The sequence below is a fragment of the Diospyros lotus genome, chromosome 3 (assembly GCF_014633365.1).
Source record: "Diospyros lotus cultivar Yz01 chromosome 3, ASM1463336v1, whole genome shotgun sequence".
Classification (NCBI taxonomy): Eukaryota; Viridiplantae; Streptophyta; class Magnoliopsida; order Ericales; family Ebenaceae; genus Diospyros; species Diospyros lotus.
Genome location: NC_068340.1, coordinates 38146378 through 38170498, shown reverse-complemented (window position 1 = coordinate 38170498; position 24121 = coordinate 38146378). Strand labels below are relative to the sequence as shown.

The 24121-nt window shown below is 36.6% G+C and overlaps 2 protein-coding genes across 5 annotated transcripts; one reads left to right on the top strand and one right to left on the bottom strand.

Annotated features, from left to right (window-relative positions):
* Positions 1-2017: 2017 nt before the first annotated feature.
* LOC127797465 (pre-mRNA cleavage factor Im 25 kDa subunit 2-like) lies at positions 2018-20875 on the top strand. 4 transcript variants are annotated; one of them, XR_008022230.1, is made up of 8 exons: positions 2018-2304; positions 2949-2994; positions 17259-17352; positions 17474-17547; positions 17873-17959; positions 18070-18180; positions 18855-18994; positions 19401-20875. XR_008022230.1 is itself a non-coding variant. In XM_052330387.1 (7 exons), the coding sequence occupies exons 1-7, from the start codon at positions 2186-2188 to the stop codon at positions 18924-18926; spliced, it is 603 nt and encodes a 200-aa protein (XP_052186347.1). In that variant the 5' UTR covers positions 2018-2185; the 3' UTR covers positions 18927-19220. The 4 variants fall into 4 exon arrangements, 1 of the variants encoding a protein (XP_052186347.1); XR_008022229.1 differs by lacking the exon at positions 19401-20875 and adding an exon at positions 19265-19382; XR_008022228.1 differs by lacking the exon at positions 19401-20875 and adding an exon at positions 19226-19379.
* LOC127797464 (transmembrane ascorbate ferrireductase 1-like) lies at positions 19981-23463 on the bottom strand. Its single transcript, XM_052330386.1, has 5 exons — positions 23331-23463; positions 22950-23166; positions 20877-20925; positions 20573-20772; positions 19981-20491 (listed from the first exon to the last, which is right to left on the bottom strand). The coding sequence occupies exons 2-5, from the start codon at positions 23091-23093 to the stop codon at positions 20192-20194; spliced, it is 693 nt and encodes a 230-aa protein (XP_052186346.1). The 5' UTR covers positions 23094-23166; positions 23331-23463; the 3' UTR covers positions 19981-20191.
* Between the last annotated feature and the right edge of the window lie 658 nt (positions 23464-24121).

Here is a 24121-nt window from a genome sequence, read left to right as displayed (position 1 = left end):
CTTTCACTCTCTTGCTTTTGTTGTGTTTTTCTTCTCCTTGCCCTTTCCTCTAAGCAACCCTCCATAATGGAGTGTACTCCAAACTTTATACTATGCATTTTTATTTTTTTGATATTTTCCTATATATAATTATTATCTTTGAAAAATTATTGTTTGCTCCAAATTTCTTTGACATGAAACGAGATAGTTTAGTATTGATTAATTTTGTTACGCCAATGATTGAAGAATGGAATAGGAATCAAAATTAAACAATCATTCTATTTATTTCTTGCAAGATCAGATTTTGAACATTGTGGAAACGGAACTTTCCACTAGAGTTTGACTTGGTGGAATAGGAAAGTGACATTTGACTTATGAGTTAAACTTAGGAAAGTTTCCAGCATTACTTTTAATTGATTTCTAGCATTTCTTTTAATTGATTTGATTTGGATAATCAACTGTAATTTAATTTGGTGGAATTAATCTTATATTATGAATTTTATATTAATTTAAAATAAAATTTTATTTGTTTATATTATGTTTAAATTATTTTTTATATAAAAAATTATATTTATAAAAAATATTTATATTTTTTAAATTTATAATTCATCCTGTATTTCTATTTTTTATATTTTTTTTAAAAAATATTTTCACATTTTCATTATTATTAAAAATATTTTCTTTTTCAAACAACCTAACTTTAAAGACAAGTATAAACCTTCACAATTTCTATTTTTTTTTCTCCCTCACGTGTAGGGATGTGCAATTAGTCATAACTGAACCGAATTGAACCGACCAGACCAAAAAATACTAACCAATTGAACCGACCAACATATAATAAACAAACCGAACTGACCAACCCCATTAACCAAACTAACCGAAACTGAAAACTAAACTGAATTAACCGAACCGATACCGATTATGCAAAATTAGTATATAAACAAACCATTATGCCAATTTGCATAAATGAAATACAAGAACAACATATGCAAAAACAGCAAAACCATTTAGAAGTTGAGAGAATACAAATTGAAATACTAATAAACTAACCCATAGCAAGGAGACGAAAATGACGACTGATCATTACTGAAAGTCAAAAAAATTGAAAAATTAAAACCCTAACCTAACGTCAATACTAACCTTTGTCTAATGGTCGATCATTGTTGGTATGGGGTCGATCGTTCAAGCACAAGGAAAGGAAGAAACAAAGAGACGAAGGGGACGACGATCAACAAAATATGTGTACCTTTGAGTCTTTGACGCAAGAGTTGAGGTCCTCGGGGATCTTGTAGCGCTTGGGAAGAAAAATGACATGGTCGACGAGCGTCGAAGGGCACGTCATCGTCGTCGTCGCCGATTGCCCTTGCGCCACTTCAGCAGCCGTCGCCATGGCCCAGATCTTGGAATAGCCCTTATCGATTGTCCAAGTATAAGGAAAAGAAGAAACAAAGGCGAGAGATGGTGGGGTGAGGGTTAGGGTTCGATTTGGTTGGGTGTGGATTCTGTGTTTTGGGGTTGCCGGAATCGATCTCGCAATCTCGCTTGCGAGTGGGAAGATGAGGAGAGAGAGAGAGAGAAAAAATGGGGTGTGATTTCAGCAACAGTCGCAGGCAAAGGTAGGGGGAGATAGAGAGAGAACTCAGAGATGGAAGGGAGTATGAGTGTCACGAGTCGGGTGGGTTCCATGTTTGGGGGGGAGGCGATTATGCTAATGAATCGGTTAGTCCAATTAACTGAATAATAGAAAATTAGAAATATTATTAATAGAACCAAATCGTTTAATAAAAAAATAGAATCAAATTAAATTATTTCATAAAAAAATCAAATCGAACCAATCAATTTGATCGATTTAATTTAGTTAATTCGATTTTTTCAAACTTTTGATCGATTTAATTTAGTTAATTCGATTTTTCCGAACTTCTGCCCAGCTATACTTGGTGGATAGGTCGGGCACCCTCTACTTGAATAATTTGGATCTAATGGTTCAGACCCGATCCATTTGGCACTCCTCCGTTAGTCAAATCTATAGTATGATGACAGGTATGGGCAAATGGTTACAGCCGACCTCAGCCCGAGAGTGGTGCGTTCCGACTCCGAGTACCAGACAGCACAGTGGTCTCGTGCCGACCCTCAAAACCCTCTCCTTTGATCCGCCGGTCCGGCCGTGTGCAAATTTCTAAAAGAGAGCAAGAGTTTAGAGAGAGATATGGTGACATCGCCGGTGGTGAACACCTACCCACTCTCGAGCTACACCTTCGGCACCAAGGAGCCCAAGATGGAAAAGGACACTTCCGTCGCCGATCGCCTTGCGCGCATGAAAGTCAAGTAACAGCTTATCCCTTTCTCTCTCTCTCTCTCTCTATATATATATATATATACATACATATATATAGATATATATACGATCCCTTCCACTATTGTAAAAACCCTAGATAAACCCTTCGAACTCAAATTCTCTCTTAATCGTCACGTCAAAAGCCCTAAGATTGTTCCACGTCCTAGGCTCTGTCCTTTATGCTATGTTTGGAAATGGATCTGGAATTCTGGAGGGAAAATATTGAAGGAATTAGGAGCTAGAAAATGAAAAAAAATGGTGGACGTATATCAAAAGGCTCAGTTTCTTGGTTTGATTATTCATTAAAAGGATGAAGGTATAAGTAATTAATTATTTTTTCATTTCATTTTCCTTCCATTGGAAAATCCTAGTTCAAACTATAGGAACAAAATGATACATAATGTAAATAATTTTATTTTCCTTTCATTTTCAGAGTTTGTAGTTTAGTTCCGATTTGCAGGCCTTTTGCTTTCAGTTTTCATTTTCACTATTTTGAAAACTAAAATAGAAAATGGCATTTGGTTGCTTGTTTAGGTTTTCATATAATTTTAAAGACTTTCCAAAATTTTGAAAGCAATATAAATTCTCCCAGTTTCTTTCAATGAGATTGCTTGAGTTTGTTCTTGTGCTGCAGCTACATGAAGGAAGGCATGCGAACTAGTGTGGAAGGAATTTTAGTGGTACTCACTCTCTCTTTGCATCCTTAAATGCTTGTTCCCTGTTGTCCAAATGATGAGCTTATGATGCACAGTGACAATTAGACATCCTTTCTTGACCGTAGGGTGTGATAATCCTTTTTAATTTGATTATTGAGAGATGGTGTTCATTCTAGTATGTTGTTTTGTTCCCTTGAAAATTTGTTACTTCTCCAATTATTAAGCAGGAATGATACAATAGTTGTGGAATATGAATGGAAATATTGAATGTTTTTATTACGAGAGGCAATTAAAATGGTTGAGTTTGTAATCTATAAATTTGAGGGCAGAGAGGGTTGAGTAAGAAGTAATTTTTTTCTGATAAATTCCCCTCCAAATAAAAAAATAAGTTGTATGCTGAGGGAGAACCTTAGTAGCAATGATAAGGTTGTTCTTTTGTGATTGAAAAGTCCTTTTGCAGAAAGCAAGGGTGGTGACGCTGCGTAAAAACAAAATCCCTCCCGGATTCTTGCAAAGCAAGGGCCCTTGTGTACTTGGGGTTCCTTTTTTAAAGTTGTATGCTTCATGAAGAAGACTACCAGTTTGTCCCCCTTGCCTCAACCCTCTAGATATAGACCTGGAATATTCATCTTTTTTTTTTTCCCATATGCATTTTGCACGTATCTGAATCCACATTGCTGCTGCCTAGGTTTTTTTTTTTCTCTGAATGTGAGAAAATTTTGATGTCACTTGTTTTGATTATCCGCTGCCTGCCCGCTACCAAATGATTCCCTAACAACAAAAATTTAAAACAGGAAATCTAGTACTAGAAAATACATTTATTAGGATCAGATTCATGAGAATTCAAAAAAATTGTGGTGATCTCTCTCTTTTTATTGTGACCGAAATAGATAAGATGATTTAATTATTAGCATTGAGTTCTTGAGAATCGTGAACTTTGGGAACATTCTTCTTTTTGTTTTCTTGTTTAGAAAAGTAGATAAAGGCACAATGATTGAGATACTCAAACCATTAACATCTTTGTTTTTTTTTCATGGATAAATCATGTAGAAAATAGCAGAGTTTGTTTTTAATTGTGTTAAATTTACTTTTAAGTACAGTTAGTAAGATTAAAACATCTAAGATGTTGCAATAGTAGTTTTCAATTTACTTTGTTTTAAGCTTAGTCTAGGCTGGTATTTTTTCTATTTGGATAATATAAGAATGCTGTGATGTGCAAACAAGTATTGACTTTCTAATACCTATAAAGCTCACAATGTTTGTTAAATGGTTGATCACAATGTTATCATCTCTTGTTTGATCACAATCTAACATGAATGCCCTATGTAGTACATGTTATTAATGAAAACAAGCTTTTTGCATCTTCCAAATGACTTTTTGACCTCCCTCCCACTCTCTTTGGCATTTGTTGTAGGATTCTTAAATTTAAAAGTCAATAAAAAGGGAACCACTAGATTAAGATTTCAACATACATTGTGTTTCATTTGGCTATTAAGCTGATGAAAACATATTGTGTGCGGCATCCTAGGTGGTACATCTCTTGCTCTTATAAAACATATTGTAGCTATTAAGCTGATGAAATCTTGTGCTTTTTACACTTCTCTTGCTCTGCGCCGTCATTTGAAGAGGAGTCTTCTTATTCTGTCCGATGCTTTAATTTATTAATGAAATGCTTTTTTTTTTTTTCCTAATCTTTTTGTCATTATGTACTATGACATCCTTTAGGGGTGTTCCTTATTTTGTTTAAATCATTAAATCGCACAAACCACTTTATAGGTGTGTTGGATCTTGTTATTTGACCTTGTTACTCTTGATTATGTACTATGATGCCATTATTTTATCTAAATCATTTTTCTCTTGCTCTGTGCTGCTGTGCTTAAAAAGCACACCGATACCAAACAGGCCTCAAGTCATTCTAAGAATGTATTGGTTAATGTATATTGGATCAATTGTCTGAAAAGATAGAGAGATTATTGAGGATACAACTCATGAATTAAGGCAAGATGATTAAAATGAAGAAGCGTGTCCAATGTGTAACGTGATATTAAAATCCCTTAAAGCTAAAAGAAAATGTTTATCAGATCAACTTTGTTGTATGGTATGAAATGTTGCACAGTAAACACCTACATATATGAGGATGTTATGATGAATGCACTACTTTATAAGAAATGATAGAATTAAACTTAGGGTTATATGTCATAAAGTTAGGGTGCTCTATTGAAGATAAGATTTGTGAGGCACGGTTAGTGTAGTTTATACATGTAAGAATAAGATAAATCATAGTTACCTAATACGCCCTCCCCTCTCGAGAACCACGTTCCAGTACGCACGCACTAAAACACGGTGCATTTGTGTCTTGGAACGCCTCGAGACAAATCCCAATTCCCCTGTAATGAAGACCCAAATCTCTGATGCCATCTTCTTCCTCTCTCTCTCTGCACCGGTGTGTCTTCTTCCTTCCTCTCTGCAACAGTTCATGGTCTTTGTCAAGAAGGTGAAGTAGTGACAAGGATTAGAACTGATATAAGTTGATGAAGATGAGGTTGCAACAAGTTCCCCAACATTGGATCTTCTCATCTCCAAACATAGGCGAGTACGGATGAACAACAAAGAAAATAAGCTTCCTTAATGATGAGCTATTTTCTCGTGATTATGAATTTCGATGGAGTACTTCAAGTTGCAGAAGTATTTGAACTTTGAACTATTTCCTTCTTCCACATTTGGAGGCTTCAAGTTAGAGTAGCAGGTGCCAGGTGGAGACAACAATTGGGTTTGCAGAGAGGCATGGCCTAGCCTCTTGTGAGTTGTGCCTTCACTTTATGGGTTTATAATATACAACTTTAAAAGTTTTATTTTGGAAGAATTTGTATTCTAAGGAGTGTGTGTATATATATATATATAAATTTTAATTAATTTTATAATTTTAAAATATTGTATAACAATTAAATATAAAACTAATAATTATGGCAACTGAACATTAAATAGCTGAAACATTTTATTGGGACTCCACATCGCCATTGTACTTTTTTGAATGTTGTGATTTTATAATTATTATATTAATATCTATTTATTGGGTATTTTTATCATTATCAATATATTTACCATATTTTTCTTACCTAATTTATATAGTCAAAAAATCTAAAATATTTTTTCAAAATTTTATATATTTGATAGGCATTCCACTAAGGCTCCCCACAGCTTACCATGACCTGAAGTGGTGAACTGATAAAGCCTACGATCCATGCACTGCGTCCTGGGAAAAGTGGCGTACCATGTCCCCGTATCGTGTTCCACGAACTAGGTAACTATGAGATAAATCTTCCCCTAAAGAGAGTGGCCTCACAAAAAATGTGATATGGAGATTGTTAGCATTCGGAGAATTCAAGGTGATATGAGTTTCCTAAAATTGGTTTAGGGAATCTTGTCTAAACCAGTCTTAGGAAACTCTCCTAAATATACAACTGCTATTCTTTCATATTGTATAGTTTCCTATTGTGTATAGATCTATAGTTTCCTATTGCATAGATTGATTGTTTTCCTTTTATGTAAATACCTCTTAGATTGATTGCTTTCCTTTTTATGTAAAACCTCTTATATAAAAGAAGAGCCCATGTAATTAGATTGATGACATAATAGAAACAAAATTTTTATTCCATTGTTTACATGGTATCAGAGTCATCATAGCCCTACAAACCCTAGTGCCTTCATTGCACCTTTCAGTGTCGTAGCAACTTCTGAAACCCTACCTGCATCACACGCATTCTTCCTGTCTTGACGCCGATCGCCTTGCATTTTTGATTAAGCTCTTTGCAGCATGTCTAAACTATCTGAAGCAATGGTAACCGGAGAGACCTCACTAGCAGTAGATCAAGTTCCCGAAGCAATCCCAGAAGCTGGGCATGGAGTAGTAGCAGGGGAGTTGCCCAATTTCCACATGTCCTATCGACTAGATGGGAAAAACTACTTGCAGTGGGCTCAATTGGTAAGGACATTTGTTAAAGGAAGGGGTAAGATCGGTCATCTCACTACCTTTCCTCCGAGGGCAACTGATCCTATGTACCTAAAATGGGATATTGAGGATTCCCAAATAATGTCTTGGCTGTGGAACGCTATGCTTCCAGAGGTAAGTAGGAATTACATGTTTTTGGGTACTACTAGAGATTTGGGAAGTTGTGAAGCGAACTTACTCCAAAATTTAGGATGCATCAGTCATCTATGAAGTAAAAACTAAAATTAGTGATTCTAAACAAGGGGAGCTATCTGTTATGAGTATTATAATCATATGAATGGTTTTTGGCTAGAGTTAGACCACTACCAGAATTAAAGGGGCAATGCTGTCATTAATTATAATTGTTTGTTAGGAGATGCTATTCATTTTGTTAAAGTGCACATGGGTGCTGTTCTACAATATTCTATCAGTGGATCAGCCTATAAATAGGCCATAGCATGTAGAGAAATGTATGCTGAAATGATATAGTGAATTCATATTTTTCCTCCCTACTTTCTCTCTCTGGTTCTTCCTTGTTTTCCTGCATTTCTCTTGATTTCTGCTCTATATCTCTTTCCAATTCCTCTCTGTCTCTCTCCCGAATTCTTCCCATTTCCTTCCTAGACCTTAGCTAAACCCTAGGGTCATGACAGCTGTGGAATGCTATGCTTCCAGAAGTAAGTAGGTATTACATGTTTTTGGATACTGCCATAGATGTTAAAGGCGCGCCTCATGAAACCAGCTGTCAAGCAGCCCGTTGCCCACCGAAACCAGCTGCCATTTTCGGTTTTAGCCTCCCCTCTTCTCAGTTCCAGCTTGCTCTCGTGAGTTTTTTACTTGTTTTATTTGATTAGAATTAGAATTAAACAAACTCGATCACAAATTGGGTTCAACTTCATCTATGGCTCTGCTACCACCACAGTTTTCCTGAAAAATCCACATTTGGGTTTTGTCTCAAATTATCCAAGCTGGGTCAAATAACGGGTTTTATTCTGAAAATCAAGATTTACTTCAACAACTTCTTTATTGATTGTGGACTTGTAATGTTTATGTGTTTGTTTAGAACTTTGCATGATGATTGGTACTTGTTTGAGGTTGAACTTTGATGATGTTTCTAGTTTAGAATTTGTATGATAAATGAATCAATTTTGATGTTGTTAGTTTAGAATTTGAAGATGATGAATCATGAATGATATGCATGTGTTATTATTAATAATTTGATAGTTGTTTATGATTTTACAAGATTTTGAATTTTTTTTCCATAAAAGACGTGTCTCGCTTCGCAAAGGCGCGCCTCAGGCTTCAGGACCCTTTGTGCCTATCACCTTTCGGAACTATGGGTATTGCTAGGGAGATTTGGGAAGTTGTGAAACGAACTTACTCCAAAATTCAGGATGCATTAGTCATCTATGAAGTAAAAACTAAAATTAGTGGTTCTAAACAAGGGGGGCTATTCGTCACCGAGTATTATAATTATATGAATGGTCTTTGGCTAGAGTTAGACCACTACCAGAATATGAAGATGATTTGCAGCATGGATGCTGCAACCCTTAACCAAATGGTCGAACGAGATAGGATTTTTGAGTTTTTGCCTAGCCTTAACCCCGAATTTGATCAAGTGAGGGTGCAGCTACGTGGTTGGACAAAACTTCCCTCTCTTAATGAGGTATTTGTTGTGGTAAGAAGTGAAAAAAATAGGAGGCTGGTGATGCTAAAGGAATCTGCCACTGACGGATCAACAATGGCAGTGAACCTTGGGGACACGGCCTAGATCTGGGCGAATAGAGGCTCAAACTCGAGCCAATGGAAGAAGAGAGGGACTATGGTGTACTCATTGTAAGAAACCCAGGCATACCCATGACACATGTTTCAAGCTTCATGGCAAAGAGGCTGTCCTAAATAGGAGTGGAGGAGGATTCAAGAATCTGGCTGTAAGAAATCAAGTTTATCTATCACACAAGGAGCAAGAGGAAGACCAGACGGGAGTGAAGGCCGAGGCTGACAACAGCTCAGATCTCACTCCATTTAATGCTGAGGAGATCAACAAGCTGAAGTCCTTCCTCAAATCAATGCAAGATGGATCTTGCTCTCTAGCACAATTGGAAATCCTAGGTAAATGCACTCGTTCTGCAATCTGTTCTACCTTAAATACTGATTGGAATGATGTTTGGATCTTGGATTTGGGAACAATAGACCATATGACACCTAACGTCTATGTATTTTCCACCTATCAACCTCTTAGGATGACCAAAATGATCGCAGTTGCTAATGGCACGGTAGTTCCTATTGTTGGCCATGGCAGTGTGGATCTTAGCCCTAATCTCTCCATTAAACCAGTTCTTCATGTCCCACACTTATCAGCTAATCTCCTGTCCATTCATCAACTCTCTAAAACCTTAAATTGCCAAGCTGTTTTTTCACCTAATATGTGTGAGTTTCAGGCACTAAAGACAAGGATGAGGATTGGTGTTGCTAAAGAAAAATGTGGGTTGTGCTGCTTTGTAGGGAAGGCTTCTTATCCATCTAGAAACTAGCCATTGGTGGCTTATTTCTCTCAAACTACAACAAATCATCACAATATATGGCTGCATCATTACTGCCTTGGTCACCCTCCATTTACTCTATTAAAAGTTACGTTTCCTACTTTATTTCATTCTATTGATCCCAATATCTTTCATTGTGATGTATGCATTCTTTCCAAATAGGATCATGTTCCTTATCCCATGAGTAATAAAATCAGTTCTAAACCTTTTGCTCTCATTCATTCTAATGTATGGGGGCCTTGTAAAATTCCTAATTACTCTGGGACTTGGTGGTTTATCTCCTTCATTGATAATTGTTACTCGAATGACATGGATGTTTTTGCTAAAAGATAATGCTGCCATAGGAACAATGTTGCCAAATTGTTGTAAGATGATTACTACTCAATTTGGAACACCTATACAGAAACTTAGAACTGATAATACCTGGGAGTATTTTAGTCACCATATGCATCGGTTTTTTCAACAAGAAGGAATTATTCATGAATCTTCTTGTATAGATACTGCACAACAAAATGGAGTAGCTGAGAGGAAGATGAGACATCTTCTTAATTTAGCTCGTACACTACCTCATCATCATAGAGTTCCTAAAAGTTTTTTGGGGGAGGCTATCCTCATTGCTGCCTTTCTTATTAATTGAGAACCCACAAAGCTCCTTCACCAAGAAAGCCCTCTTACTTGTCTAACCACTCATTTTCCAGATTTCAATGTGCAAATCCTCTTCCTCTTAGAGTATTTGGGTGTGTATCATTTGTTCACATATCCGAACAACATCGAGATAAGTTGGATCCAAGGGCACTCAAGTGTGTTTTCTTAGGTATTCTCCTACCCAAAAGAGATATAAGTGTTACCATCATTCTACTTGCAAGTTGTATGTCTCCAAAGATGTTACTTTTGTCGAATCCCTTTTTTTTTTTGGTTCCTCTCTAGCTGGTCCCCAGGGGGAGAGACTTTCCTTTGGGGACTACAGCTTCAATGAAAGCTTTGATGATACTCTCTTGTCTACCTCTCAACATACTCCAATTCTAATTCTCTTGACCAAACCAGCCCTACTACCGCTCAAACAACTCAGCCATCACCAACCTGACCTTCTCAACCTCTCATTAGTCTGTCCCCTTGCAGTCACAAAGAAGTGCATGATCAGGCTGAGTTGGGTGAACAAGCTACCATCAAAAGGTTGCCCTCTCTAGTTCGGTACAAGGGGTCTCCTTACATTTACAAGTGAAGGTAGCCTATCCAAGACACACCTTCCAGGTTTGAATCTCACGCAGGATACTTTCTCTTTTGATGACCCTATCTTTGATGATTTAGACCTACTCACATAGTTCTGAAAGGCGCGAGGCGCAAAAGGTCCTGGAGCCTGAGGCACGAGGCGCACGAGGCGAGGCGCACCTTTGCGAAGCGAGGCGCACCTTTTAGGAAAAAAACTCAAAATCTTGTAAAATCATAAACAACTATCAAATTATCAATAATAACACATTCATATCATTCATGATTCATTATCTTCAAATTCTATAAACTAACAACATCAAAGTTAATTCATTCATCATGCAAATTCTAAACTAGAAACATCATCAAAGTTCAAACTTAAAGTCTTAAACTTTACCAAGTACCAATTATAATGCAAAGTTCTAAACAAACACATAAACATTACAAGTCCACAATCAATATAAAAAAGTTTTTTAATCAATCATCATCAAGGAGATCATCAACATCAAGGTTAATATCTTCATCATCCCCTTCAATCACCCCTTCATCTTCTTCTTCATCTCTCAATTCTTCTCCCTCTTCCAAGTCTTCATCATCTTCGGTCCCTGCCTCACTTTCCTCCTCTTCAATCTCTTGAGTTACTCGCCGCTTTGAAGTCGAAGCCGAAGTTGATCCCAATTGTGATCGAGTTTGTTTAGTTCTAAATTGATAACTAGGCTCTCCAACTCCTGCAGCCGCAGCAACATTACTCCATGTCAACCCATCCCCAATGTCATCTGGAAAAACAGTTTCATCATCTTTATCATTCTCCTCATCAAGTTTTCCAGTCAACCATTCATTGCTTTCATCAATGTCAGTCAATATGATAGGGTCAATGGTATCACGCATTTGATATCGATGCCTCAATGCTCTATTGTATTTCACAAACACCAAGTCGTTTAAACGAAGTTGATCAAGCCTGTTTCTCCGTTTAGTATGAAGCTGCAACAATTTATGCAAAAACATACTAAGAATAAGTTACATGAAATAAACCAACTACTAATAAAAATTGTAAGTGTATATGTACAATGCACTTACATTTTCAAACACACTCCAATTACGTTCACACCCAGATGAACTACAAGTCAAGTTAAGAATTTTAATTGCAAATTTTTGCAACGTGGGTGTTGACATTTCATATGAAGCCCACCATTCAGCTGTCCAATAAAATTCATGGGTTAGTTATTATCTATTATCTAGAATGATTATATATATATAATGTAATATAAATATATGTACCTGGTGATTTCTTAGCTCTCTTTCTAATAGCCATATAGTTTCCAAAGAACCCATCTGCATTGTTATACATCGAAAGCTCAGTATCAATTTGGTCTTGAACATTTATATCTGGATTTAACTTTCTAATGCATTCATATAAGCCATTCATGATCTCTGGATCTATATGTTCAGCCTTGTAGAAATATTCTGGGTTCAAGTACCAACCAGCTGCGTGCAAGGGGCGATGAAACTGAACATCCCATCGATTATCAATAATCTGAAAAATGGGTGCATACTTCTTTTCATCCCCATTAAAAGAGTTAGCAATCGCTTCTTTGGCCCTATCCATGGCCTCATATATGTATCCCATAGCAGGTTTCTTCTCACCATCCACTAAGCGCAATACACGCACCAATGGACCAGCCACCTTTAAAGCAAATACAACATTGTTCCAAAATGAAGGCATCAAAATCACTTCTACAACCTTTTTAGCCCCCGCTTCTTTTACCCACTTGCTTGTCATCCACTCCTCGGAGGTAAACATCCTTCTAAGGTTGCTTTTCAGACTATGCATCCTACCCAAAGTGATAAAGGCAACTGCAAACCGTGTTTTTGCAGGCCTCAACAACTCTTTCTTGTCAGTAAACCTTCTAAGCATATTTACTAGACCCGAACGAGTATAGATATAGCTATTCACCATAACAGCTCTCTCAAATGTCTTCTTCATATTAGGCAACTTGAAAATATCTTCCAACATTAAATCCAAACAGTGCGCTGCACATGGTGTCCAAAACAACGTAGGATATTTTGCCTCCAAAAATCTTCCTGTTATTATTTAGAGTGAAATTAACAAGATATTAGTAAATAATAAATATCTAATGAATATTCAAATTGTTCTATTTATAAACATAATACAAATTACAAAAATAAATTTCATACCTGCTAAAACATTGTTTGAAGCACTATCGGTGACCACTTGCACCACATTTCTTACTCCAATCTTTTCCACACATTTACTTAATAATTGAAACATCTTTTCCCCAGTCTTTGAATAGCTAGAACCATCAACAGACTCCAAGAACATACTTCCTTTAGGAGAATTGACTAAAAAGTTAATCAATGTCCTTTCCCTCTTGTCTTTCCAGCCATCTGACAAAATGGAACATCCATATTTGGCCCACGCCTCTTCATGATCTTTCATCATTTCACGAGTGGCTTCCACCTCTTGTTTGAGAAGAGGAACCCTGACTTCATGGTAACTAGGCGGCTTCACACCCGGACCATACTGACCAACTGCTTCTATAAATACTTTAAAACTGTCATATGTCACTGCATTGAATGGAATGCCTGCATCATACATCCATCGTGCAAAGCTTCTACAAACTCGAGCTCTTAACTCTTTTTTTGCAAAATCATGCTCACCCAACCTTGTTTGCTTTCCTTTGCCCTTGCTTTTCAACACATTAACTTCTGGGTCTTTAAAAAAAACATCAAGTGGACCCTTTTGTGTTGGCCCTTTAACACTACCAATACTACCAGTACCGCTTCCACTTCCGGTAGATACATTGGGTCTTTTTCTACTTTGAGGCAGCGGCTCATCATCATCATCATCATACCCTTCACCAAATTGAATATCATCATCTAACGATGCTATATTTAGCTCATCCCTGTTATTTTTCTTCTTTTGCATGTACTCTCCAATCTCTTCTTTTACTAATGGAGGACATTTTGGACAAGCTTTAGTATTCCTAAAACCGCCCACAAGATGTTGTTTCGCCCGAAATATACCACCTTTTGTTACTTTACGACAAAATTTACATGTGGTGGTATTTCTATCATTAGGATCAGCTTCAAAATAATTCCATGCCTGGTCCATTTTGGAAGTGGTTGACGACATTTATTGGGCTGTTGCAACACAGTTCCAATTTCATCAAAATTCTCCTAATTATAGAAATAAATTATAAAGACTTAAAAGCAAATTTCAGCAACCAGCTGCCAGCAAAATAAATTAAGCAAAAATGCAAGAAATAAACAAATAAAATACAACTAAAGAACTTACAATCTGAAATTATGAATATAGGAGAAGATGTGGGCAGCAGCGGCGGCAGCTTTAGGGCCTTAGCAGCTTCAACTTGAAGAGCTCAAGAGCAGATGAGAAGAGGCGAGGAAGAGAGGAGAAGACCGTGGAGTGGGCAGACTCAGTAGAGGAGAATAGAAGAAAGGGTGCGGCTGGAGACTGGAGAGGAAGTTCGAGCAAGCAGCGAGCTGGAGAGGAGAGGAAGAGAGGAGGCAGGCGCGGCAGAGAGGAAGAGGAGGATCGGGCTGGGGCTGGAGAGAAAGAGAGGAGGGGGTCGCAGCTGGAGAGGAGAGGAAGAAGAAGATCGGGCGAGGGCGAGCTGGAGAGAAGAGGAAGAGAGGAGGCAGGCGCAGCCGCGCGGCTAGGGCTAGAGAGGAAGAGGAAGAATGGAAGATCGGGCGAGGGCGAGCGAGCAGGGAGGGCGAGCGAGCAGCGAGTTGGGAGGAGAGGCAAGCACGGTAGATGCTATAGTCGGGAGGAGTGAGGAGCGAGCAGCGAGCTGGAGAGGAGAGGCAAGCGCGATTGGGCTGCAAGATTTAAGTAGAAAACCTCAGTTTCATGAGGCACGCCTAGGCGCGCCTCACGCCCCAGCGCCTAGGCGCGCAAGGCGAGAGCCTCGCCAAAACCGCCTCGCCTTGGCCAAGGCGAGGCGCCAAACTGGCGCCTTAAGGCGCCTCGCGCCTAGGCGCACCTTTGATAACTATGCCTACTCATTGTAGTTAGAAAAGGGGTTAGGAGTTGTACACAACATCCCTTAACCAATTTTCTCTCCTATCATCGTCTCTCCCAAAAGCATAAGAGTTTCCTTGGATTCAATTATCATTCCTAAGTTAGTAAATGAGGCATTACAGGATCGGAACTGGATGAGTGCCCCAAAAAAGAACCATATATGGGATCTTGTGTCCAAACCTAAGGGGATCAATCCGATGGGGTGTAGATGGATTTTTAATGTAAAATACAAGGCTGATGACACCCTAGAGAGATATAAGGCCAAGCTGGTAGTTAAGGGATACACACAATCTTATGGAGTTGATTATCTTGAGACATTTGCTCCAGTCACAAAAATGACCATGATACGAATCCTTCTCTCATTGGCAACCTATTTTGGATGGAACCTACATTAGTTAGATGTAAAAAATGCATTCTTCCATAGGGATTTGGAGGAGGACGAATATATGGAATTGCTACCAGGGTTCCAAGAAGGGCATAAAGGGCAGGTATGTCAGCTCAAGAAAGCTTTACATGGGTTTAAGTAGTCTCTCAGGGCTTGGTTTGAACGGTTTTCCAAAGCTATGAAAGTTTTCAGGTATGATCAAAGTAGGGGAGACCACACTCTTTTCATAAAACACTTCAAAGAAGGTAAAATGACAGTTCTGTTAGTATATGTAGATGATATGATTGTCACAGGCAATGATAAGGAGGAGCAAGGAAAACTCAAGAAAAGGCTATCCAGGGAATTCGAGATCAAAGACTTGGGGGTTCTCAAGTATTTTTTGGGAATTGAGGTTGCCTATTCTAAAGCTGGGATCTTTTTTTCTCAAATGAAGTATGTGCTGGACTCGTTGGCAGAAACAGAGTTGACAGGTGGAAAAGGGTCTAAAATCCCTATTGAACCTAACAGTAGGTTGTGGAACAACCCTAGCAGCCAACAAGTGGACAATAAAAGATACCAAAGATTTGTTGGAAGGCTAATTTATCTCTCCAACACAAGGCCTGACATCACTTTTGCAGTCAGCCTTGTGAGCTAGTTCATGCACAATCCAGTTGAGAATTATATGCTTGTTGTAAGAAAAATTCTAAGTTACCTCAAGACCACTCTAGGCAAGGAAATTCTATTTAAAGCAGGGAATGAGCTAGACATCAAGGGTTTCTTAGATGCTAACTATGCTGGGTCTATCACAAATAAGCGGCCAACAAGTGATTATTGTGTTTATTTAGGCGGGAACTTGGTGTCATGGAAGAGTAAGAAACAAAGTGTTGTAGCAAAATAAAGTGCAAAAGCGAAATTTAGGGCTATGGCCCTTTGCCTATGTGAAGTTTTGTGGCTAAGAATTATCCTTGAAGACCTGAAGATTCAAGTCCAAGGACCAATTGGGCTTTGGTGTGATAACCAATAAGCAATTAGCATAGCCCATAATTCTGTCCAACGTGACAGGACTAAACATGTTGAGATAGACCAACATTTCATCAAGGAGAAATTGGAAGCCGACCTAATTCATTTACCCTATATGCCATCCGAAGAACAAGTTGCGGATATCCTAACCAAAGGGCTACCAACGAAGAGATTTGAAGACTTGGTAAGTAAGCTGGGAATGTGGGATATACATTCTCCAGTTTGAGGGGGAGTGTTAGTATTCGAAGACTTCAAGGTGATATGAGTTTCTTAAAATCAGTTTAGGAAATCTTGCCTAAACCAGTCTTAAGAAACTCTCCTAAATATGCAGTTGTTATTCTTTCCTATTATATAGTTTCCTATTGTGTATAGATCTATAGTTTCCTATTGCATAGATTGATTGCTTTCCTTTTATGTAAATACCTCTAAGATTGATTGCTTTCCTTTTTATGTAAAACCTCTTCTATAAAAGAAGAGCCCATGTAATTAGATTGAATGAAAAAATGGAAACAGAATTTTTATTCCATTGTTTACAGAGATGATTAAAGAACTTTTAACAAAAGAGGTGGTAGAGGAAGATTAAAAAAACTTGATGAAAAACTCTTAGGCATAATATGCGTCATAATGGCTTCACAAAAGATATGATATAGAGATGATTAGCGAGTCATAATCTATTTTGCGAACCCACCTAGTGGGATTAAGGATTGATATGTTATTGTGATAGTCAAAATGGGCCTATGGTTCTCAAGATTGGTTGACAGGTGGCAGCCTGGTCTTTGCTCGCTCTGTTTTTGTTTGTTATTATCTTTGCTCTTCTATACTCTTTTTAGAGTTTGATTGATATGCATTAACCTAATATATGGTGTTTTTAATTTAATTTACTCATCTGATGAATTAGTATATTTATTGATTCTTACTTATTACCTTGCCTTCGGCCATCTACTGCTTTTATTGCTGCGTAAACTTAATTTGTTAGGCATTATGCTTCTAGTTTAGACTTCACTTTTATATATTTTCACTATAGGAAGGTGGTTTTAAAACATAGAATATATGTTTTTTATTTTGTTATAGGTTAGATATTAATCTGATTTCTTTGTCTTGCAGGTGCAGGAGCATAATCATCCCCATATTCTTCTCCTGCAAATTGGAAACACATTCTGCAAACTTCCTGGTGGACGTCTGAAGCCTGGGGAGAATGGTGTGATATTATCCTCCTTCATTATTGCTGAAATTTATCTTCTTTACTATTTTAATCTCGCAAGTCACTCATAAGTTTTGAGTGTTGATTTCTGTATTTTACTCATTTGTTGATATTGCAGAGATTGAAGGTTTAAAAAGAAAACTAAACAGCAAACTTGGTGCAAATTCTCCAGCTCTTCAGCCAGACTGGCAGGTATTGTTCGATAATTTGTGATGTTGCAGGTTAAAGGGAAAGGGGTAATGTATACAAAATTACACTGGAAGTGTTCAATCTGCTAGAAGTCAGAAGGGAAACAAAAAAGAATGCTTATTAATAAACACAAAAAGGTAATATAATTCCTGGGAGGCTGGGATTTTTAGGTTCCAAAACGTACTAGGAAACAATTGTGGACATTTTGCTGCAAATTTTGTTAGTTGGGTGCCATTTTCCTTTTAATCCAAATCCAGCTACTTGTGTTTAAAATATATTCCAGTCTTTAATGGTTGTTTATTTGCATGATTTGTGCATGCTATTACAGATAGGTGAGTGTGTTGCCATCTGGTGGAGACCAAATTTTGAGACCATAATGTACCCGTACTGCCCACCTCATATAACTAAGCCAAAGGTAAACATGTGAACTACAAGGGGCTTATCCTATCTTTTGTTTTATTTTCCTCCTTTTGCAAGGGGCTTATTCTTTTTAACTTATAATGCCCCTTTTCCCTGGTAATGCAGGAATGCAAGAAACTTTTCCTTGTCCATCTTTCTGAAAGAGAGTACTTTGCAGTGCCAAAAAATTTGAAACTTCTTGCTGTTCCATTGTTTGAACTATATGATAATGTCCAGGTATGGGAAATAAAATTTTCATATTTCATAAGTTATGAAAGTAGTTACTCTGGGGCATTTTAATTTCCTTATTCAGATTTCACTTATTTAAAAAAGTAGAATAAAAAGTTAGTTTCCGTCAATCTGGCCGTTGGAGGCAGTTCTATGTTTTTGTTGCTCACTGATCGAGTTTTGGAAATCTTTCTAATCATTGACTGATTCTTCTAACATCGTGCCCCTCTTTGAAAGCAATTTTCTGGCATATTCAGCATGATTCTTTTCCCTTATCATCATCAACTACACCTAAATTAGGGTTGGTAGCAGGACATTCATAATGTCAATTGACTTCTAAAAATTACATTGACAATACAAATCCATGCAAAAGAAAAAAATGGCAAGATCCTTTTCCCTGCAAGGCTATTTTTGGAACATAGATTTTGCGTCAGAAAGAAGGAAGGAAAGAAAATCAAGTTATTTGTGTACATGCATTTTTTCCATAGGAACATTTATTTTTGTTCTACCGATCCTAGTTCCGAACATAGTTGTACCCTATGCTGCGGCCATTGTTATATCCTATAATGGCATTTTCTGTTGTGAATATCGTCTAATTTTCTATTCTTATCGATCATATTTTCCTTGTTGCTGTGGTGACTTTCAGTTTCTCTGGTAAAATTACCTTGTTTATTTTGTGGCAGAGATATGGGCCTGTCATATCTACAATTCCACAGCAGTTGTCAAGATTTCAGTTCAAGATGATCCATGCATAAATGTGGGCTTCGCGGTTTCAACCTGAATAGAAGAGTTTTGACTTCATCAGTTCCCAATTTTTCAGATGGTAAGAGACAGATCTAAATCTGCATAGTGAGACTTTCTGACCTTCGTCGGCATACATTTTTTGCTGAAATGTGCATCACACGAAATAGTTACTGGCTTTATTGTGTACACCTATATTTTTAGGCAACAATCATTTCAACTATCGTTATGACCGAATGCTAGACTTCTAGATGTCTGAAGTATGAACTCTTTTGCCACACTATATTTATTAGGAAAATGATAATCCATGCAGAACTTCTTCTACACAAAATATCACTAAGTAATGTGACAGTTGCTTGTAGTGGAAACTCTGGAATGTTGTCCCCAATGGAGGATGTCATTTCCTGAAGCCTCTAGTTTGCACGGTGAGCCCACATATGAATTTTTGTGTGTTTTCCTGATGGGTGTAATTTGTGAGCTATTGCCAGTGTTACAGAGAGTTTATCCAATGCATACTACGGATGAATCAGTGAAGTTCAGGCCTTTGTCAAGATTAAAATTCCTAACGATAGTTCTTCAAGAAGATCAAGGGTTTGTAAAATTCTCAATCTGATATTGAGAAGATGTCATGTTGCATCAACTAGGTACTTGATGCAAAATTAGCTCATGATAATTAGACAGCTAGTGGGATTTGAAACTTAAAAACTATATGTAACTTGCAGAAATTGCCTAAAGCGGGCAACAATAATATTAATGATTTAACTTAGAACTTCACAACTATAAATTCCCACAGCAAAATGGTTAGCATTTATTGTTTTCAGATATTAGGTCAATGTACATCTCTTGCCTTTCACGCTAAATGTAAAATCTTGAATAACCGGATAAAAAAAGGAAAAAAAGTTATGATTGTTGTAGCGATCGTGCCTAAACTATAAGGTGGCCAAATTTAACCCTATAAAAATATCACTACCGTATTATTATTCAACTAAAGAATTTCAGGACTCTGTTTCTATACTCAGAGATGTGACTTCTTAGCTTTACTGCGATTTCGGTTGAGCAAGCAGGGGGGAAACCAAAGCTGTAAACACCAGATTATATATGTGTGGGCCAAAAATTACAAGAAAGTGGAATGAAAGTACAAAAGGAGATGCATGGAATGGTTCGTTCAGATAATAACAAAGGCCAAGCCGAAATATCCCCATGTCTTCTTACCATTAGATATCACAATTCCGTTCCCACATAAGTAAGATAAACCATCACCACAACATTAGGCCACATCTCACAATGCAGAATAGCTATTTTCATCTTCAGGAGGAGCCTCCGACAAAACCGTCAGCACCACAAAGACTCCAAAGAGGACTGTGACAACGGCGGTGAAGTTGACAAGGAAGGCCTCGGAGCCATACTTAGCAAGCCCAGAGTTCTCGAGGAATGTCAGCTTCTCAAGAAATCCCAGCGCGGCATTGCCTACTGCCAGCACGTAAGCAAGAAGCCCCACGATCACGTGCCATGGGAGCGACCCCCTTCTGATTGCAGGCGTGCCCCCGGGGAAGAAGAAGACCACGAATCCATAGATCCACTGCAAATTGTGCCCCCATTAGCACTGCAAACTCAGAATGGAAGAGATCTGAGAGGAGCTGGCAGGTGAATTTAGATTTACCTGAATACCATACAGCACAATGATTCCCATCCCAAGCCAGGAATGTAAGCTGTATAGATTGGCAATGTTGCTCTCATTGTGATACTTGAATGCTGCATAAATGCCCACTATGCCAAGTACCAGTGCAACACCATGGAGGACTAGATGGATTAGTTTCTTCACCTCTTTCTTCAATGTAAGAGCTTTGTAACTTATAATGGCTGCAAAGGGAGAGACAAGAGAAAGAATTGCTCAGTTTGTTGAATCTACAAAGCAACCATGGAAGATGGAACCATGAGATAGAGATAGATAATTTTTTGATTACCTTCACCTCCTATGACAATGAGGCCAATCAATATCAGAACAGGATGAATCTGCAGTGGCCAAAAAGTAGTTTTCAGCTGCTTCTATTGTTTGTTGTATGGCAAATGAGAAGAACAATCTCTCCACAAAATATTTTTTTAAAAATATATTTAAAATAAATTTTAAAATTAATCCAATAGTAAAGAACTATATACACCTCATCAGTCATCAAATTTAAAATATTTTTAGAGACACTTGAATATAAATTTTGATTTGTTTACATGACACACGAGATCAATGATTTTCTTCTGTACCTCTTATAGTGTGCGAGTAAAATATATATTTGTGCCCATCTAAATGTTTTAGGTATATTTAAAATAAAAAAAAAATTATATCTAACTTTGTGAGAAAAAGGGAAAGAAATATTTCTCTATTCACTTTTCTCACCCTTAATTATTAAAATATTTATTAATTCACAAGATATAGATGATAGGTAGATTAGATTAGAGATATTAGACGAATTGGGCAATTTATGGGTATACCTGATTCGTTACTATAATGAGTGCACTTGATTAAACATGAGATCAGGTTGAGTCCATTATTTTTAAATTTGCAACTTAACTTGACTTGGCCTTGTGGGTTCAACTAGACTCGGTTAAATTTAAATTTTATAAAAAAATATAAAATTATAAAAAAATTAATTTTTGATATTTAATTTAATAACTCTAATACTTTAAAAATTATATAGATAATATCACAAATTCATAAAGACAATCAATAAATCTCAAATAATTTATATCTCATACATAATTTTACATTTGCTATAAAAAAAATTATCTCATCCAAAAAAGTTATAACCATCTTGAAAAAAAATTTAAATATATATCTCGTACACAACTATTACGTCCAAATTAAAAAAATGAAGTAATTTTTTTAATTTTTAAATTTTACAAAATTTAATACTACTTCTAAAAGTGAAACTAAAAACCATTAAAAGTTTTTCGATTCAAAATTTTAACTTTTAGTTCTAAATTTTTATTTTATGAGTGGAATTTATATTTTTTAAAATATTTTTATCTCTTTGATATTAAATAAATAAGTATATATTTTTAAAATTATTTTAAAATAGGTCAAACTAGTAGGTTTTTAACAAGCCTGGAACTTGCTCGATTCATTTTAAGTAAATTCATGAGCTAAGTCAGGCTCTCAATTTAATTAACAAATCATACTTAAAACTTAACCCAATTAGTTGAACAAGAGTCAAACAATGGGTTTGAGGAGGTCGGACTCATTTATGAGTAAGATAAGATTGTATTAAAATAAAATTAAAATATTTTTTAAATCAAAATATATAATTGTCAAGTTAAAGTTGGGAAATATTTTAAGATTTTTATCAAATTATTTGTTAAATTTTTTAAAATATACTAGAAAACATATGTATTATTTTTTTTATCTGTAAAATTCAAGATATTCTTACTGAAGGAGATGGGAGAGATAAATATATCTAGAAAATATTAAATACAAAGTCATATGATTTCTTTTTCAAAGGTCCCTAAATAAGTTTAATAAACATATTGAAAAGGATAAAATTTTTAAATGCTTTATATATTTTATATTTTTTAATTTATTTTTTGATTAACAAATTTTACCTTAATAAACTAAAGATTAGTCAGAGATGCAGATAATAATGCAACTCGGGAAAAGTTAAAAAAAAAATACAAAATCAAAATTTTATATATATATATATATATGCACTATAACATATAGAATAATGAATGCATGGATGAGAAAAATCATCTATGCAATTATGAGTTTTCTTTTTCCCCAGTGAATTATGAATGTTTCTTTTGGAAAACTTCTCCTCCTATTGAATGTTACATGCACACAACACACGTTGCTTCAAATTTCAAACGATTTTAACCATATATCAAACACTATGTATGTAGTAATCTAGTTCAAATTATAGTTCCAGTTATTGAAAGCAGCCTCTTATTTGACTTGACCACAAGAACCCCTTATGATGACCAGAATCAATCAACTCAAAGAAGAAGGAAGGAAAGGAAGGAAGGAAGACGTGAAGGATGGTGGTGCTTACATTGAAGATGAGGCTTTTGTTGGTGGCTTCCCAGGCCAAGCCACCTCTGAACTGGATGCACCAAACCACCACCATTACCGCACCAACGATGCCCAGCAAGTGTACCACATATGAGAACACCACTGCCTTCACTCCAGTCGTCATCTTCCCCTTCTGTCTTCTTCTTCTTCTTCTTTATGTTTCTGCTTCTTCCTCGATCTGGTGAATCGGCTCCAACCTATCCAGAGAGATGATACAGATAAGCATAAGCACAGGCTGTTCGCATATATACACACACACATATATATACTTATTTCCAATAAATAAAAATAGCAGAAATTAAGAAATCTATTAATGAGAGAGATATTTTTTGCATAACATTATCCTATTCTTTGCACTCACAGTATGGACCCTCGGATCCGGATCTCACATCTTCCATGGATGAATATCAGGCGGCAGCACTTGACAGACAGGGGCCATCTTAGACTTCGTGCCACTCCCTCTCCACCCATCATTCTGCCAACTAATTATATATTCATTCATTAGCATAAAAAAGTAAAAAACAAAACAGAAAAATCTAACTATATATATACATATATTAAACTTTGTAAAACAACATACACACACACACACACACTCATTAATTATCGACAAAAGGCTTCCAGATGACGTACGATGAAAAAGTCATTCTTATGGATGGAACGACAAAGTTTATTAACGCACAAGCGACGAGAGGCACATTAGAGGGTGGGTGGAGGGACAGGGACTCCCCCACATTTGGACTGTCCATCAACCTTTTCTAATTGGTTGTATACAGATTGATAGGACGTCTAGTGTGAACGAACAAGATGCTCCTCCCTCCCCACCCCAACACGCATATCCACACACACACACATATTTTACTTTATAAATATTATATAGAATTGGATACATTTATCTATATATATATATATATATATATAGCAAACTTCTGGTCAATTAAACATGCAGACAGATAGAATTGTGTATATGTTGCAGATTTCAATCATTTACGGGAAGACTTAGTTATGGCTGCTTAAAGTTGTTCTTGAGAGTCTCCCTCTAAATCGAGAGTTCCTATTAGACGTCAATGATTTTGTTAAGTCCCACCCATCTATAAGTTATTTTAATTTTTCGTAATTCAAAGGTTAACATTCACAAAATTTCTCTATAAT

What these genes read in the sequence shown, in the direction of transcription:
- LOC127797465 (XM_052330387.1), top strand. Translation starts at nt 2,186, where the DNA reads ATGGTGACATCGCCGGTGGTGAACACCTACCCACTCTCGAGCTACACC. An exon ending in GTGTGGAAGGAATTTTAGTG is followed by an intron (nt 2,995 to 17,258) that starts GTACTCACTCTC and finishes TTTGTCTTGCAG; the next exon opens with GTGCAGGAGCATAATCATCC. An exon ending in TCTGAAGCCTGGGGAGAATG is followed by an intron (nt 17,353 to 17,473) that starts GTGTGATATTAT and finishes TTGATATTGCAG; the next exon opens with AGATTGAAGGTTTAAAAAGA.
- LOC127797464 (XM_052330386.1), bottom strand. Translation starts at nt 23,093, where the DNA reads ATGACGACTGGAGTGAAGGCAGTGGTGTTCTCATATGTGGTACACTTG. An exon ending in CATTGTCATAGGAGGTGAAG is followed by an intron (nt 20,773 to 20,876) that starts GTAATCAAAAAA and finishes CTCCCTTTGCAG; the next exon opens with CCATTATAAGTTACAAAGCT. An exon ending in TTGTGCTGTATGGTATTCAG is followed by an intron (nt 20,492 to 20,572) that starts GTAAATCTAAAT and finishes CACAATTTGCAG; the next exon opens with TGGATCTATGGATTCGTGGT.